This window comes from Mytilus galloprovincialis, chromosome 4 (genome assembly GCF_965363235.1).
Source record: "Mytilus galloprovincialis chromosome 4, xbMytGall1.hap1.1, whole genome shotgun sequence".
In the NCBI taxonomy this organism is placed as follows: Eukaryota; Metazoa; Mollusca; class Bivalvia; order Mytilida; family Mytilidae; genus Mytilus; species Mytilus galloprovincialis.
In genome coordinates, this window is record NC_134841.1 from 98,800,274 (window position 1) to 98,817,028 (window position 16,755).

Below are 16,755 nucleotides of genomic sequence, written 5' to 3' on the forward strand. Positions count from 1 at the left end.
TGTGAGCACCATGTACACTGAAAATGTCATTTTAGAAAGTTCAGAGGCACAAAGGGGTTACCTAAAATATTCATTGCAAAATCTGCAAACTAACCTTCACTTCTGCTATCAATATATTACTTTTCCTGGATGGTCCTCTTGTGTTGGCACAGTCATAAGCAAAACATGGAGTAACTGTACATTTTGTCTGAAATATTAAACATTACAGTTATACCAACATAAAGACATATGTATTCTTTATATAGAAACAAATATCTGGAGCAATGAGTTATTTTTTTAAGACTTTGTCTCAAAATTTGGATAAAATATTAGGCGATTTGATTAATACATGTATTTACTGAGGCTTAAGACAGGAAGGAACTTCACATAGAGAAGGTACTACTGCATGCTCTTGTGACTGATATTCTAAATTTGATGATTGCAAGTAAAAGGTAATATAGATTTTCAAAAGTATTTTCTTTCAAGCATGGTTATCAGAAGAGGAGTATGAAAAAACAAATATTACTTTGCCATTTAATGCATTTTCCAAGCTGGCCTACATATTTTCATGATCTAATACTTGACCATATTTATAAAATAGCCTGCAACAAAATCTATAAATTGAATAATTTTCATACTGACCTTGACCCCATATCCACCAACTCCATACAAATCTTCTTCAAGGTGACTTCCATCTCCAGTTGTTGTTTCTGATTTAACATTAACGTCATCCACCGTCCAATCTATGATGTATTTCACATCCCCACGGGGTAATTTGTCATACTCACAGCTAAATGTAGAGGTTCCATTAGCTTTATCGTAATCCACTTCAAGTCTTGGTTGTGAGGTGAGTTCTGGTACCTCTGAAGGAAGTTTATATATATCATGCTATTTGGGGTATGTATAATATGGATTGAATCCACATAAGATGACTCTCATAATTTATATGAAAATAACAAAAAAATAAAGAAGAACAATACATTTGTTGGGAAAAAGGGATATGGTTTTTGTCTTCAGGTTCACATCTTAAGTCTCCTTTATTGATTGATCTTTTTTTCTTTTTCTTTTTTTTAAATCTTTGATGTCACATTAAGAAAAATCAAAATAAATCTGTTTTCTATTTGATCAGTTTCAAGATCATATACAGTATGACATTCTACACAAAAACAGTTTGAACTGTGACATACCTGACAGGACTCCAACAGCATTCTTAATGGTAATTGTGGCTGTCCAAGTCTGCCAAGTTCCAACAGTACACCTAGCATAGAATCCACCAAACCCAAGCAGTGGTCCACCAAATCTATATTTATATTTCTTGTAGCCTTTAATCTTCCTCTTTATATACTTCAGTCTCTTTCCAACACTTATTCCATCAATGAAGAGTTCCAGACCATCAATACTCCATGAAAATTCAAGGTCAAAGAAAGCATTGACCTTGGTAAATTTAGTTTTCACCGTCCATTCCTTATCAACAGTTGAGATGGTCAAATATAACCTCTTTTTCCAATAATACAGAGATACTCCTCTACCCCCTTGTTGATCTCCACCAGATGTTAAAATGTACATGTTTTCCTTCAGCTCAAACAGTTTCAGAGATATTTTGAAGGTCATTCCTAATAAACAGTTGTCAGGTTCACTTAGACAATTGTTGTTACCTGGTGAATCTATCAGCTGGTCCTTGCCATTCAGATCCACAGCTAATCCTCCCTTCCAACCATCCACAGTTGTTGGTGAACCAATCAGGGTTAAATTCACATTAGTGGTGATTAACATTGTTCCGATTATTTCTATGAAATTTGTTTGTTTCCAAGAAATACTGGTACCTGAAAAAAAAAAGCATTTTCAAACTTTCAAACTGTCATCAAGTTGTCTCATTCTATATATCAATAACAAGATAATTCAAATGAAATGTTTCATATATTTAATATAATACCCTATGAAATGACATTCCCTAGAACGGTTGGTGATGAAAGGAAATGTAGCTTTTTACAGGTATTGATAATCTGAACATTGAAATTTTAAAATGATGACATACTCTGTATTTTTGTCCAGACAGTGGTGTTCTGAACAGCATCACAGACTCTGGTAGAATCTTGAGGGAAAACTTGTCCATTCTCATAGCATTCTCCATCAATAACACAGCTGTCATTCTACAAGAAACAATATGTTAACTCAATCATTAAATAAATTTTTTATATATGTAATTTACATGAAATGTTCAGATTTTTTTTGGTTTTTTTTTAAGGTTTAATGCTTATTATACTTATAAGTCAGTATAACTTCAGGTAAATTTGAACTAAAATTAGCATAAAAACAGTCATCATTATTTTCAACTCAGGGAAAGGTTAAAAGCTTTCAATTATCAAAAAAAAAATATTTTTAAAATAAACTATAAAGCCAAATTGCATAAATAAATTTATTTCAATTTTGTCAAGACAATTTTATCCAAGATTAGTTATAATGGCTAAAAATATATCAATATTTTGTAAATCCTCATTAAGTTTTGTTTTTACTTACCCTTGTCTGACAGTTGAATGTTCCATCATCAGCTAGCTCACAGTTTTCACATTTGGAGTCATATACAAAATGTTTCAGCTCGTTACTCTTCAATACTCCGTTATTACTTAGTGTAATAGTCACACTAACTGTTAAGTTAAGTTTGCATTCAACTAATTCAAATGTCATGAACCTTCCAGGAACCATATATACTCTACCAGACTGAAAGAAGAAAAACTGATTTTTATCACAAATAAACACACATAAATAAGACTTGCAGCAATAATATCAAGTTATCACTTACTCTGATCATTTAAAAGATCAGGTATTCTTATACAGTTTAAATTGCTGTATGAAATCTACTAGGAAGTACAGCAACTGATATTAGAGATAAGATGGTATGATTTCATGGGCTTATCCAATCTTTTTTAAAAGAGGGAGTTCCAACCCCTAGAACATACACCCCTCCCTGGATCCACCACTGGATTTCATAACAGCATGTTTACCTATACTTTGACCTTGATTTCAGTAACTAGCTTTTATCATTTACTATGTCTGAATACCAGATTCTTTTATAAATAAAATCCATTTCTAACACTGGAAGATTTAAATTGAAATTTGAAAGTTTAATGGCCATGGAATTTGAGAAAAATCTATTAAGAACATTTAGACATCCTCGCTAACTATAAGCATATTTTTCAGTTCAAATGAAACCACATATCTAGTATTAATGAAACAATACAGATAAGTTACCTGTACTTCTGTTATATGGCAGGAGAGATCTGTATTGCTGAGGATGTTCATACCATACAGGTAAACCATGGAACAATCCCTGTCTGCTGTATTACACACAGGTCCATTGGTAACTTCACCTATAACTGGTGGTTTAGAGGTGTCAACAGAACAATCCATACCACCATAACCACCCTCACAATCACATTCACCTGAAATTAAATCATATGGTTTCTATATTAATAGCTTAACATATCCATGACATTATGCATTGCAGAAAAATTAACAACAGGAGAATTAGTATTACATGGAAAGAAGGTATAGTGCTATTGAGTAATTATATAAAGAATATGCACAAAAATCATACACATATCTATAAATATTACATTAACTGACCAAAAAAAATGAAAACTTGTTCTAAACAACAATCTTTGCCATATTTAATTTCTTTTAAACCTTTTTACTAACTGGTTAAAATAATATTGACTCGGTCAAAATGAAATTTAAAAAAAATCTTTAAAATTGCTATATTAATTCCGAAATACTAAAATCTTTTTCATTTTAAGTGGAATGAAATAAAAACAGAAGCATTATAAATATTGATAGTATTTTAGCCTTACCATAACTCTTGCATGCTCCTTTACCATTACAGCCATTTGGACAAAGCATGTTTGTAAACGTTGTATTTGGCATCATATAATCTCCAGAAATCTCCCAGTATTTGGTATATGTGATGGCTCTAATGTAACAGTGTGTCTTCACACTAAATAAGGCAGTCATCTTCCAGCTGTCATCATCAGTTAACTAAAACAGAGAATAAAAGTTCTGTGAGATTGTGAATACTTGGTTTTGTAAAGTCTACCAGTTCATTGATTTAGTGTGTACTTTTAGTTTCTAAAATGAAAGTAAAAGAAATTAAATTTATAACATTATAGATTTTCCAGCTTGTACATATTAAAAGTACTTGACAGTTCCACATGATGACCTCAAGTTTCTGCTGAATCAACTTTTAATGAATTTCAAACAAACAGTTTAGTTAGCACAATCACCTTTTAACTCATATTAATGCTTGAATCAATATTAATGATCCTTTTTGGTGTATTTTATGTTTGAATTTAATTTTTAAACAACGACTGATCCAGCGTTAACTAATTTAATCAAAAGTGGTAATCTATCTGATAACTTCACTGATGTTATCAGCAAACACTAAAATGTTACTAACTGACCAATCACAGTATTTTGCTATGAGCAACAAGCTTTACCCTCCTGAGAATGTGGTTTTGTTGGATTATAGTTTAATGAAAAGTGTTGTGTAGGTTTTTTTCTTCTTTTAAGCAATGTGGTTTTTTTATCAATTAATGATTTTGTATTGTCCCCTTGTCATCTTCTGCCTTCTTTTTTTAACAAGACTACAAAATACTTACTCCTATATCAGTGACACATGACTCAACAGATATGTAAAATACAGATGGCACTAGTTCACGGCACATGCTTCCCTCCATGGTTGATAATATATAGTTCTGACATAAATCTCTGACGTATGTCTCATTCATACCAGAAGGTGTAGGCCAGCTTACAACCTGCAGTGAAAAATAAATTATAATTCACCTACTATTTGATCACTACATACTTAATTTATGACTTATAAATTTATAATATTTCACCTAGTAACATGAATTCTAAGAATACATGTTGGATGTTCTATCAAAAATTCCATTTGTTATAAAGTCCAGTTGTCAAATTGATGCAAAAGAGAATCAATTTTTTTCTAGGAACTAAGAATTCTTAATAAAGTTTATACTGACAAGTGGTTTTAATTATTGGAGTTGTCTTTCCTAACTACATATCTCTACTATTGACTGATTGCTGCTTCTTGTTTCACATAATATTTTTCTAACGTAACATCCTACCTCAGCTGTAAAGTTGACATCATATTTAAACAAAATCTGTGGTTGTTTGGTCAGACATTTTTCAGGAGGGTTCTGTGCAAATGTAACAAGACTATCTTTTTCATCGTATCCTAAAAATAAACACATTTTTCATTAATAGCCTTTGTATATTAAGGGAAAAATCTAAGTGACCATTTTTACAGCAATATGTACATTATTTTGCTTCATACTGGACATGAACTGATTTCACATGACATTCACTTATAAACTCATTTGAAGTGAGATTCACACAAATTCAAATTCACGTGAAATTCATGTGAGAGAAATTTGCCAGTGTATACATTATTTTACTTTATTCTGAAATCTTCTTGGTTTTAAGCATAATTCACCTTGCTCTTAGCCCTTTAAGCAGCCTTTAAAATGATAAAGTATATCAATATATCAGTATATCAAAAGCCTGAACCTGCATTTTTGTTTTAATTGCACTGAAATCATAAATCCCCCCCCCCCCCCCCCCCACTTTTCCAGTGTCTATTTTTACATGAAGAGTCATTTACCTCCTTCTTCAGTACAGCTAAACATGATATCATTCTCTGTACATGAAGAGTTCTTAAAACAATCACACAACATCATACTATCATTTTTACTGGCAACAGATGAGTCACAGAAGCCATTGTATAGTGTCGCATCTTCTTCCACTCTGTAAACACAAATCATTTACTATCTTATCAAAAATATATTTCAAAACAGATTTATAAAACAATTTTTTTTAACTGTTTTTAACTTAAGTGGAAAATTATGTTTTTTTTTAATATTATTAATTTATCAGTATTTGAAAAAACAATTCTTCTCAACTTAACAGTATTTTTATAATTCTAATAGAAAATAATATTTCTACACTGAAACAGTAATATTATTTATTCCATTAAAAATAATCATACTTATAAAAGTATTGCCACCTACCTCCAACTTGTAGAGAATGATTGAGGATACATTGATTTAGTTTCCAGCATACTTCCATCCTCTAATATCAAATCATTGTCTTTATTGTTGTCATAGTTTCCACATAATCCTACAAATATTTAGTATATTTTATTAGTATAGCGGACAAAGGAACAAATACTACTCATTTTGTGAGCTGTTTTTAAATCAGGATAGTAGATTGAACTCTGAAGAGTTTCAGCATTTGGGACAAGAAAAGCATAAAAATAATCCCCATGAACAGGTTTGGTAAAAAAATAAGAACACTTTATATTATCTCTGTGAAGATTTTTCATTGTATTCTATTTCAATCTTATCAATACAAACTATATCATATCAAATGTGTTTTCTCCTTTTTTTTAAATTTATATTAAGAAGTGTATATAAGCAATTCTGTCATTTTGATTAAAAAAATTAAACTTATTTATTACAATCCCAGGCTGTGTGCTTCTAGACAGCAGTACATACCCATAGTGTGATTATGATCCATTGGTGAAGAATACATGGCCACTGAGAGGTAATTGTATCTGCTGTGAACTCCATCCCTGACCAGGACATAGGAACCAGTTGGCAGATAAACCTGGAATAACATCAAATATCACTATATATATATATATATATATGTTTAGACGAGTTGTATATATATATATATATATATATACTTATAAAGACTGTAGGCACATTTATAAAAACCATCAAATGTAATACATACCCATGTAACAATGAGCATCATGCAACAAGCAATTTTTAATTGTGACCTAAAAAATAAATAAATTGTAATGTCAAATTTTACGGAAAGTTGTTTTATTTTTTGTAATGGCAGACTAATTTGCATTCAAGTGTAAATACATTAAATATTATTATGACACTTCAAAATGTTCATGAATGACTCACCCTGTATTCATATCCCTCATTGAACCGTAAGACCTTGGTTCCTGGAGTGAGTTCATCGTTTAGGAACATTCTGGTATGTAGGTATGGTATATCCTCCTCTTCAGGTCCACATCTGTGTATCAGTATTACATCATCACCTGACTTAACGGCTACTACACAGGTACAAATGACATCGGTATCATTACTACATCTTCTATTGAATATGTGTACCTGTAATATAATAACAAATGTCAGAATAGTTTGAAATTATGTTTATCAACAGAAAAATTGCAAAAAAAATGCAAAAATTCTACTCTTCATGTCAAGTCTAGCTCAGAAAAAATATTACGAGACAACTTTATAAAGTCATATTCTAGGCCGAACAGGCTTACACAGGGTTACTGGTCAATATAAACTTACCTCATCACCAAACAGGCTTACACAGGGTTACTGGTCAATATAAACTTACCTCATCACCAAACAGGCTTACACAGGGTTACTGGTCAATATAAACTTACCTCATATGGAAGCTCGTCATGTTTGTACAGACAATTTCTCCCTCGTTCTTATCATTAACACCGAACAGGCTTACACAGGGTTACTGGTCAATATAAACTTACCTCATATGGTAGCTCGTCATGTTTGTACAGACAATTTCTCCCTCGTTCTTATCATTAACACCGAACAGGCTTACACAGGGTTACTGGTCAATATAAACTTACCTCATACGGTAGCTCATCATGTTTGTACAGAACAAATTCTCCCTCGTTCTTATCATTAACACCGAACAGGCTTACACAGGGTTACTGGTCAATATAAACTTACCTCATATGGTAGCTCGTCATGTTTGTACAGACAATTTCTCCCTCGTTCTTATCATTAACACCGAACAGGCTTACACAGGGTTACTGGTCAATATAAACTTACCTCATACGGTAGCTCATCATGTTTGTACAGAACAAATTCTCCCTCGTTCTTATCATTAACACCGAACAGGCTTACACAGGGTTACTGGTCAATATAAACTTACCTCATATGGTAGCTCGTCATGTTTGTACAGAACAAATTCTCCCTCGTTCTTATCATTAACACCGAACAGGCTTACACAGGGTTACTGGTCAATATAAACTTACCTCATCACCAAACAGGCTTACACAGGGTTACTGGTCAATATAAACTTACCTCATCACCAAACAGGCTTACACAGGGTTACTGGTCAATATAAACTTACCTCATCACCAAACAGGTTTACACAGGGTTACTGGTCAATATAAACTTACCTCATCACCAAACAGGCTTACACAGGGTTACTGGTCAATATAAACTTACCTCATACGGTAGCTCATCATGTTTGTACAGAACAAATTCTCCCTCATTCAGATTGTTAAAGCTCCTGAAAGTTGATAAAGTAATTGATAATTGAAAAACTTTAACCTTAAATTTATATTAATGTTAACTGTCCAAATGTCATAAAATTCCATGAAAATTTAATAAAGATATTGGTGTCTTAAACTTTAACCTTATGCACCTAGAAAGATCCTGACGATAACAGAATATTCATTTGCTATCATGCCTAACATAAATGTCACAGGATTGACTAAAACTACAACACTATGAAGAAAAGTACCCAGAATTCAATAAATCTGGGATCTGTGAATTTGAAAAAAACTCACCTTCCATCAAATGTACGTGTATGGTAATTAACAGCTACACATTTGGCATATCTATCCATTACTGTTACCTAGAGCAATAGAATAGATAAAATTATTATAAATATATACAATGTAGAGTCAGATCAAAAGTTTGAATGGATCTATGTAACAAAATAACTAAGAATGCAAGAAAAACTTGTATCTAAAGTTAAAAGTATCCAAATTCTTGTACACTCTTTATGGTATTTGGCTTTTTAAAGGTAGACTTATATATATCAAAATTAGCAATATTAGAACAAAATCTTCATTAAGCTGCTAACTCTCTTTGTTATTCCAGTTTATGTTGAGTTTTTTCTAGTTTGCAGACATTTAGTGAAAACAGCTATTAGAAATTCAATTTTGCTAAGTATTCAAGTCATTTCTGAGCTTCCCTGGTATTATAGCAAATAGTGTTATAGAACATACCTCCACATCCTTCTCATTCATGATAACCTCACTATAACTCATGCCTCCTGCCATAGCCTCTGACTTTACATCAATCATAGCCATCTGTGTACCATCCTTTAATGAGTCCATCACAGCATACACAGGTAACTCCATTTCTTCCATCCAATTGTCCATGGTAAAACTAACACCACAACTGGACATTGCACTGTCTTGTTTGATAACTACCTGAGGAACCATTTCTCCACCACACGTCAGATTTTGTGAATTTCTGACGGAGATATCGACCCTGATGTGACAATCGTCAGACATACAGAACATATTTGGTGGGAAACTGAATGATAAATGTAGTTCTTCCTTTTCTCCTCCTTCAACCAGTTCAAGACTGGTTTCTTTAACCTGCATAAAGATATTCAAATTAATAAAACTGATTAATCTCAAACAGACTTGAAAAATCTTACAGTAATCATTATATTATTTGAACTAACACGATAGCATACTATAAAAAACTTAATATTTGAGTGGATACTTATTTTGCCTTTAACTTTTCCTGACGATTAAACTGCTATCAATTTTAATGATTATTTCATTTTCTTGATGTTGTCATATAAGAAAAGATCTAAGTTTTACATTTTTACAATCTATATAAAAATTTGTATTGTTTAAAGCAAGAGTATTGAAACATATTTATTGTAATTTACCTTTATAACTGCCTGGATACTGTTGCTAGGGTTCAATGGAGATGTAGTATTCCCACAGTCATCACTGTAGCATAGATACAGCCCACATTGTATCTAAAAATAAAGAAAACAGTCATCACTGTAGCATAGATACAGCCCACATTGTATCTAAAAATAAAGAAAACAGTCATCACTGTAGCATAGATACAGGCCACATTGTATCTAAAAATAAAGAAAACAGTCATCACTGTAGCATAGATACAGGCCACATTGTATCTAAAAATAAAGAAAACAGTCATCACTGTAGCATAGATACAGGCCACATTGTATCTAAAAATAAAGAAAACAGTCATCACTGTAGCATAGATACACTACAGCCCACATTGTATCTAAAAATAAAGAAAACAGTCATCACTGTAGCATAGATACAGCCCACATTGTATCTAAAAATAAAGAAAACAATCATCACTGTAGCATAGATACAGCCCACATTGTATCTAAAAATAAAGAAAACAATCATCACTGTAGCATAGATACAGCCCACATTGTATCTAAAAATAAAGAAAACAGTCAACAATTAATAAATTTTCACTAGCTTTTTTAACACTGTGGTTGTTAGTTTCAACCCTGAAGTGTTTGACTACAATTTCAATTGCCTAGGATTGCCAGGATTCCTCACAAAGGTGGTGGTTTTCAACAGGCTAAAAAAAACTTACAAGTAATGCTGAAAGTAGCATTAAACACCAAAAACCAATCACTCAATCACTTGTTTTGACACTTTTTGGACAAACTGTCTTATTGTTTGATTTTTTTTAAACTTGTCTTGATAACTGGTAAATGCAATGCACAAAGTAAATAGAATTGATTCCATCCTTCTTAAGGTGTCAGACCACCAATTAAAAATCCCTATCTGTTCAACCAAATTTTGCAATTTCTAAATATTTTACCTTAAGTTTAACTTCAAGGAAACCAGGTATATCCTGAATTGTACACGTATCACCTTCCTACATGCCAATTTTCAACCAATGTTTAAAGTCTTGTAACAAATTTCTGATTTTGAAAAGACAGGTACTACCAAAATAACTCCCGGTTTTCTGGAAATCTTAAATTAGTGTACTATGTAGCGCATTAATCCTGAATTTTTAATGCAAACTCATAGACAAGTGAATTTTGGCTCAAAATGGTCTAAATATATTTCCCTTTCACCAAAAGTTTCATATCTGCAAATTTGTTGGTTAGTTTAAGTAAACAATGACATCAAAAGCACTATTTTGTGTCAAAGTAGGACTACTTTTACATACGTTCTAAATTGGAGGGAGTAATTGGTGGTCTGACACCTTAATCATTTACATAGATAGAGAGCATTCTCAACATTCATTTGAACTATAAATACATGACCATAAACCTATCATGGATTTATATCTATTTTAATCCTTTGAACTATAAATACATGACCATAAACCCATCATGGATTTATATCTATAAATACATGAGCATAAACCCATCATGGATTTATATCTATCTTAAAACACCAAAACAACCTAATAAGCAATATTCTTACCATGGAACCATAGGTGAAATTTTTCAGCATTCCAGAATCAATCTTTTTCATTTTTAATAAATCATCATTTTCCATCCATTCACCTCCAAATTTCTTGGTTCTCCAAACAACGGAGTATTCTGTAGTATTATCTGAAGGTCCTTCAAACTCACAGGAGAATTTCACCATCTCTGTTGTTTTATTATACATCATCTCTACCTCTGGTAACTTTTCAAGTAATGGATAGACTGGAAAAAAACAACTTTATTTACTCTAGCAATCATATCAATAAAATTTAATCCATAATCATTCTATAATATACTTCATAAAACATACCTTTTCTTTAAATTTCTAATTTAACAAAAAGTTGTGAACTACTTATGCATTTAAAAAACCATACCAGAATGTGAATGAACTAAAACGCTGTAATTCATTTCTTATTATTCTTCAAGAGTATTGAAAAAGGGATCAAATAATTCATGGATTTCAATGCATTTTATCTTGACCAATGCTAAAACCCAAGTTTTACATGTTGTAGAATATCAATTTAAGATCAATTGTATGCTAACCTTTTGTGGTGCTCCACATATCATAGGACTCTACTGGACTACAGATCAGAGTTCTGTTCTCAGGATTTCTCTCTGAAGCATCGTAACATTTCCAGTCGATGAAACAAGTCTTTTCCTGAAAAAAACCCAGAATAATTGAGATATATTTTCTTGTCATAATTGCTTTGTTCATTGCTTTCTTACAAATTTGTTTTTCTTAATGATTTTTAGAAATAGAGCATTGAATAATTTAAATATTTTAACTCAGGTCAAAAAGAAAAATCAGTCAACAAATACAGCAGGTTTGATTTTTCCTTACATATCATACATGAAAGATTTTACAAAACAAAACATAAAAAGTCTTCTTGTTTTCAATAAACAATATGAGAGCATTCACAAACGCAATACCAGTTTTTAATGTATATTTCCCATAATAGTATGTAATTAAGCAAATTTTGTTTTTTGCATCATGAATATTTAATTGAAATTACTGTTAACTGAGAAACATGTACCATAAACTTTTAAATTACCTTGAATTCACATTTGCCTGCTTCTTTACAAGTATGGCATTCATCATCAAACACATTAAAGATACTCTCTGGTGTGTAGGTCATACCATCGTTAGATACACGGACAATGTAACTTCCTGTTTCTGGGGTCGGACAAATTACTTCATTGTAGCTGATAAAGACAGCGTTTATTATTGTCTTGTTTTCCATGGCAACAGTGTAGGCCTCATTAGACAGCTGAAAGATAAATAATAGAAAAATGTTTATCTGTAAAAAATAAAATGCTTTCAATGCTTTTATCCTACAAACATATATTATGTGATATTGTAATAAAAGAAGTTTCAAATTTTTTTTTTTTCATACGGCATTGTAAACTGTTTCAAATATAAATTTTGACAAACAGAATTATTTTGGTTTGTTTGACCTATTCAGTCAATGCTAATGCATTTATAGCTTTTGTATTTTTTACATTTTCCTTTCATAGTCAAAATTTCCAATGATAAATTATGACTTTTTCTTTTGACACTTTCAATGCTTTTAACATATGTTTTCTACTTACTTCAATTCTCTGGAGTTCACAAACAAGGGCATCAGATTTGTAAAAATCGTCCCCATAAACGACAATTTCTTTACAGGATTCCTCTGATATATCACAGAAACCATTCATGTGTAACCTCCAGAATTTTGGTGGCATAGTTATATTAACTGAACAATCGGCTCCTCCAAAATCAGCATCACATTCACAATGACCTGGAATAAGAAAAATAGAGACTTGCTTCATCATGTGGTCATTTATAAAGTCTAAAAGTGAAAAAAAAAAATAGTTTAAAGTACAGTTTGTACACATTGTAAACCAAAATCAATGACCAGACGTCATTTTTAAAATAAGCTATTTGCAAACTATTAAATATGATCATATTTTATCCCAACCTGTCAGGAAGCAAAATAATCAGGTATTTACAACAATATACATTTAAACACAGAAATAAATAATAAGCTTTAGCTCTTGTAACTACAACATCAAGACTGCAGACTAGTATACCTGGTGTGGGGAACATCCATGATCCAGATGTCTCTCCACTAAAGATAGCTAAACCAGTCACCCTACTTGGTTCAGGATCTTTCCACATCACAACTCCAGCCTGGTTCCCAAGTGAACCTTCTCCAACCTCTACCATGTCATCATCCCATCGTACCCAGTACTGTTTGTACTCATTACAATCTGTGGTGTTCTCCATCGTAAAACTGATCTTGACCTCGTCATTTTTAGTTATCATGTATGTTGTTTCATTGGTCCCACCTATTGTTACCATGGTGTTGTTTTCTCCTAATAAGATGACGGTCATGTTATCACAAGTTTTAGTTTTGAATGTAAGGAACTTGTTGTCTGGAACTTGTAGTTTGTACATGGACAGGTCTGTGTAACTATCACCTCCACCAGGTGTCGCTATCATCATCTCTGAAACAAATAACAACCAAAATTATTTGAATGATCAAACTGGTACCTTTTCCTTTTAAATTATGAATTATTTTCCTTTCAATGTAATATAAGTCTCAGTTTAGTGTTTATTTTTTTCTGAAACAGGTCAGTTTCTTTTTTCATCTTTTTGAAGATTTATTCAGAAGCTAGATCTCCTTGAAACATAACTGCTCAGACAGAGCACCACTTAACCATAAGAAAAATAAACTGAATTCTTGTGGATTTGTTCATTTTTGTGGATACCAATTAGAATGAAGAAAACATGTGTTTTCTGGGATATTAGATGTTGTGGCTTAACTTTGATCTCCTTACAAGCACATAGTAAATTTAAACATTTACTAATAAATGAAATAAGTTATTAACCATGTCTGCATGTTCCATATTCTCCACATTGGTTGAAGCATAACTCGTGTACTACATCATAACTTGACCACATTGCCACACTTCTTTGTATTTCTTCTCCACAGTGTTGTCTTATGGTTGCTAAGGACAACATAGCTGCTTCCAAATTGTCCATTATCTAAAGATTGAAAAAAATATAGATTTTAGAAAAGCTCTGTATAAATACTAATTGTCATGTAAAAAAGTGAACATGATGAACAAATAATTCTGTTCAGGCTTCGCTCTGATTAAGATTAAAATACTGGGGATGAATATACTATGATTTAACTGGTTTTTTTTTTTCAGTTCACAGTTAGTTTTTTTTTTTTATTTTGCTATAGTTTTTTTCATAATTCTTCATACGAAAATGACTTACAGGTAGTAAATATGATCAGAAACAGTGTAGTATCATGAAGTAACAGATAGAAATCAGTATTTAACCTCTAACCTGAATATCCTCTATACATGTCAGTTTGATTTGTTCAAGCTGTGTATTAGGTATATCTTTACATAGCTGTCCCTCTGTTCCATTGATGACAGCTGCAATACAGGCTGTTTGTGCATCATCTAAAGTAATGTTAGATGGTGTCGGCCAATCAAAACCCTAGTAAAGAATATATATTGACAATATAAGATGTGTCGCTTCAAAAATATAAAGTGTTTAAATATATAAAGCTTAAAGTGGTACATAACACTACAGGGAGATAACTCTGTAACTTCTCAATGATCAAAAGGAGAAGGTTCACAAAGGGTAAAAATTGGCCCTGATTTTTTTTATGTTTTTTTAATTGGGGCAAAAAATTACAAATGTCACATAGAAATACTTGTGATAATACAACTAAGACAAAAATATTTTTTCTGGCACTTTCCTTTACTATTTATGGAGCAATGACCCCTTAAATGAGTATAATTTTGTATTAAAAGGTCAATTTTGGTACTTTTTGTCCATAATTTTAATTGTTTTTGGCATAATCAACCTAGGCCTCCATCTACGATCCAAAAAGTTTTTATATTGATGAAATCTATATCAAAATCTTTTGGTTACAACACATTCTGGATCGTAGGTGGCAGCCAAGGTGTTTCAAAAGCTTTTAGGTTTGAAAAATGCACAAAATCATCATATTTTGACAAAATGTCCAAAATGGGCTTACTTTGGTGAATATCTTGTAGTCTTATGAAAAGAACTGATATATTTAGCATTTATACTTTTGAAATAGACCCATTTACGAACTAAATTGAGACCTTTTCGGTGTTTTAAGATAAAGTTGATATTTTAGGTCATTTTGTGCCATTAGTGAACCTTGTCCTTTGTGTTAGTCAAACTGCTATTTGTCCAACAAAAATTTTTGGATAAATTGTGTGGTTAAATTTTGTTGAAATTTTTATATTTTTGTCATATGGTGAAAGTAAACATTTGGCTAAAATTTAATGAAAATTAAACAAGGTATAAATTTTAGTGAAGGTGATTGGTACCACCTTAAATGAAAAAAAAAGTTCACATTCAAACATATTTGTAACATAAAAAAGCATAAAAATAGTCAACTCAATAATTAGAAAGAAAAGAAGAATAAAAACAAACCTGAGATCTGTATTCAGAATCAAATTCATATGGTCCAGCTTCATCATCACAGTACTTTGGTTTGGATGACCTTTCACCCAGCGTATCAGTCACATCGTCTATAAAAAGTATCCATAAATTAGTACACATACATGCAACAGTTTTTTTATATACAGCTGACAGATGGCTTTCATTCAAGAAAAGGTATTGAAATTAGGATGTTTCAATGAAAAGTTTAAATAATAACACTTATATTGGTTTTTTTACACTTGATTAGGAGGAGGATGAATGAATAAACAATCCATATTCAGCATGAAAGCATATTAATACAATATGATATAAACTTTGTACTGAACAAGAATGTGTCCATAGTACACGAATGCTCCACTCGCACTATCATTTTCTATGTTCAGTGGACCGTGAAATTGGGGTCAAAACTTTAATTTGGAATTAAACTTAGAAAGATCATATCATAGGGAACATGTGTACTAAGTTTCAAGTTGATGTAACTTTAACTTCATCAAAAACTACCTTGACCAAAAACTTTAACCTGAACTTCGCACTATCATTTTCTATGTTCAGTGGACCATGAAATTGGGGTCAAAACTATAATTTGGCATTAAAATTAGAAAGATCATATCATGGGGAACAAGTGTACTAAGTTTCAAGTTGATTGGACTTCAACTTCTTCAAAAACTACCTTGACCAAAAACTTTAACCTGAAGAGGACGGACGAACGGAGGCACAGACGGACGGACGGACGGACGGACGACGGAGGCACAGACCAGAAAACATAATGCCCCTCTACTATCGTAGGTGGGGCATAAAAACATGCTGAGCTGTATTTCTAATGTGCTAGTTCACAAGGTAACAATCCATAGAAGCACATGTCATCCTACCTAGTCAAATTATTTGGACTCTTACCATACTATGTTCATATTCCTTAATGCAGCCTGCTTAGCAGAGAAACAAAATATTCCAATTCTAAAGCCTTATAATACTGTATTATTTAT

At 31.9% G+C, this 16,755-nt stretch overlaps 1 protein-coding gene across 1 annotated transcript in view; it reads right to left on the minus strand.

Moving 5' to 3' along the window:
- The window catches only part of LOC143073574 (uncharacterized), a 114,860-nt gene that overhangs the window by 82,414 nt on the left and 15,691 nt on the right, over positions 1-16,755 (minus strand). Inside the window, exons 22-46 of the mRNA XM_076249212.1 lie at positions 15,764-15,861; positions 14,633-14,788; positions 14,167-14,323; positions 13,366-13,782; positions 12,883-13,073; positions 12,345-12,560; positions 11,836-11,950; positions 11,288-11,514; positions 9,748-9,840; positions 9,068-9,445; positions 8,624-8,691; positions 8,280-8,343; positions 6,972-7,181; positions 6,546-6,657; positions 6,060-6,168; positions 5,654-5,796; positions 5,118-5,227; positions 4,632-4,787; positions 3,828-4,011; positions 3,229-3,419; positions 2,497-2,697; positions 2,015-2,129; positions 1,167-1,802; positions 622-842; positions 95-187 (exon numbers count right to left, since the gene is read on the minus strand). Coding sequence (XP_076105327.1) covers positions 95-187; positions 622-842; positions 1,167-1,802; positions 2,015-2,129; positions 2,497-2,697; positions 3,229-3,419; positions 3,828-4,011; positions 4,632-4,787; positions 5,118-5,227; positions 5,654-5,796; positions 6,060-6,168; positions 6,546-6,657; positions 6,972-7,181; positions 8,280-8,343; positions 8,624-8,691; positions 9,068-9,445; positions 9,748-9,840; positions 11,288-11,514; positions 11,836-11,950; positions 12,345-12,560; positions 12,883-13,073; positions 13,366-13,782; positions 14,167-14,323; positions 14,633-14,788; positions 15,764-15,861 — 4,661 coding nt within the window. The remainder of the gene's footprint in view (positions 1-94; positions 188-621; positions 843-1,166; positions 1,803-2,014; positions 2,130-2,496; positions 2,698-3,228; positions 3,420-3,827; positions 4,012-4,631; positions 4,788-5,117; positions 5,228-5,653; positions 5,797-6,059; positions 6,169-6,545; positions 6,658-6,971; positions 7,182-8,279; positions 8,344-8,623; positions 8,692-9,067; positions 9,446-9,747; positions 9,841-11,287; positions 11,515-11,835; positions 11,951-12,344; positions 12,561-12,882; positions 13,074-13,365; positions 13,783-14,166; positions 14,324-14,632; positions 14,789-15,763; positions 15,862-16,755) is intronic.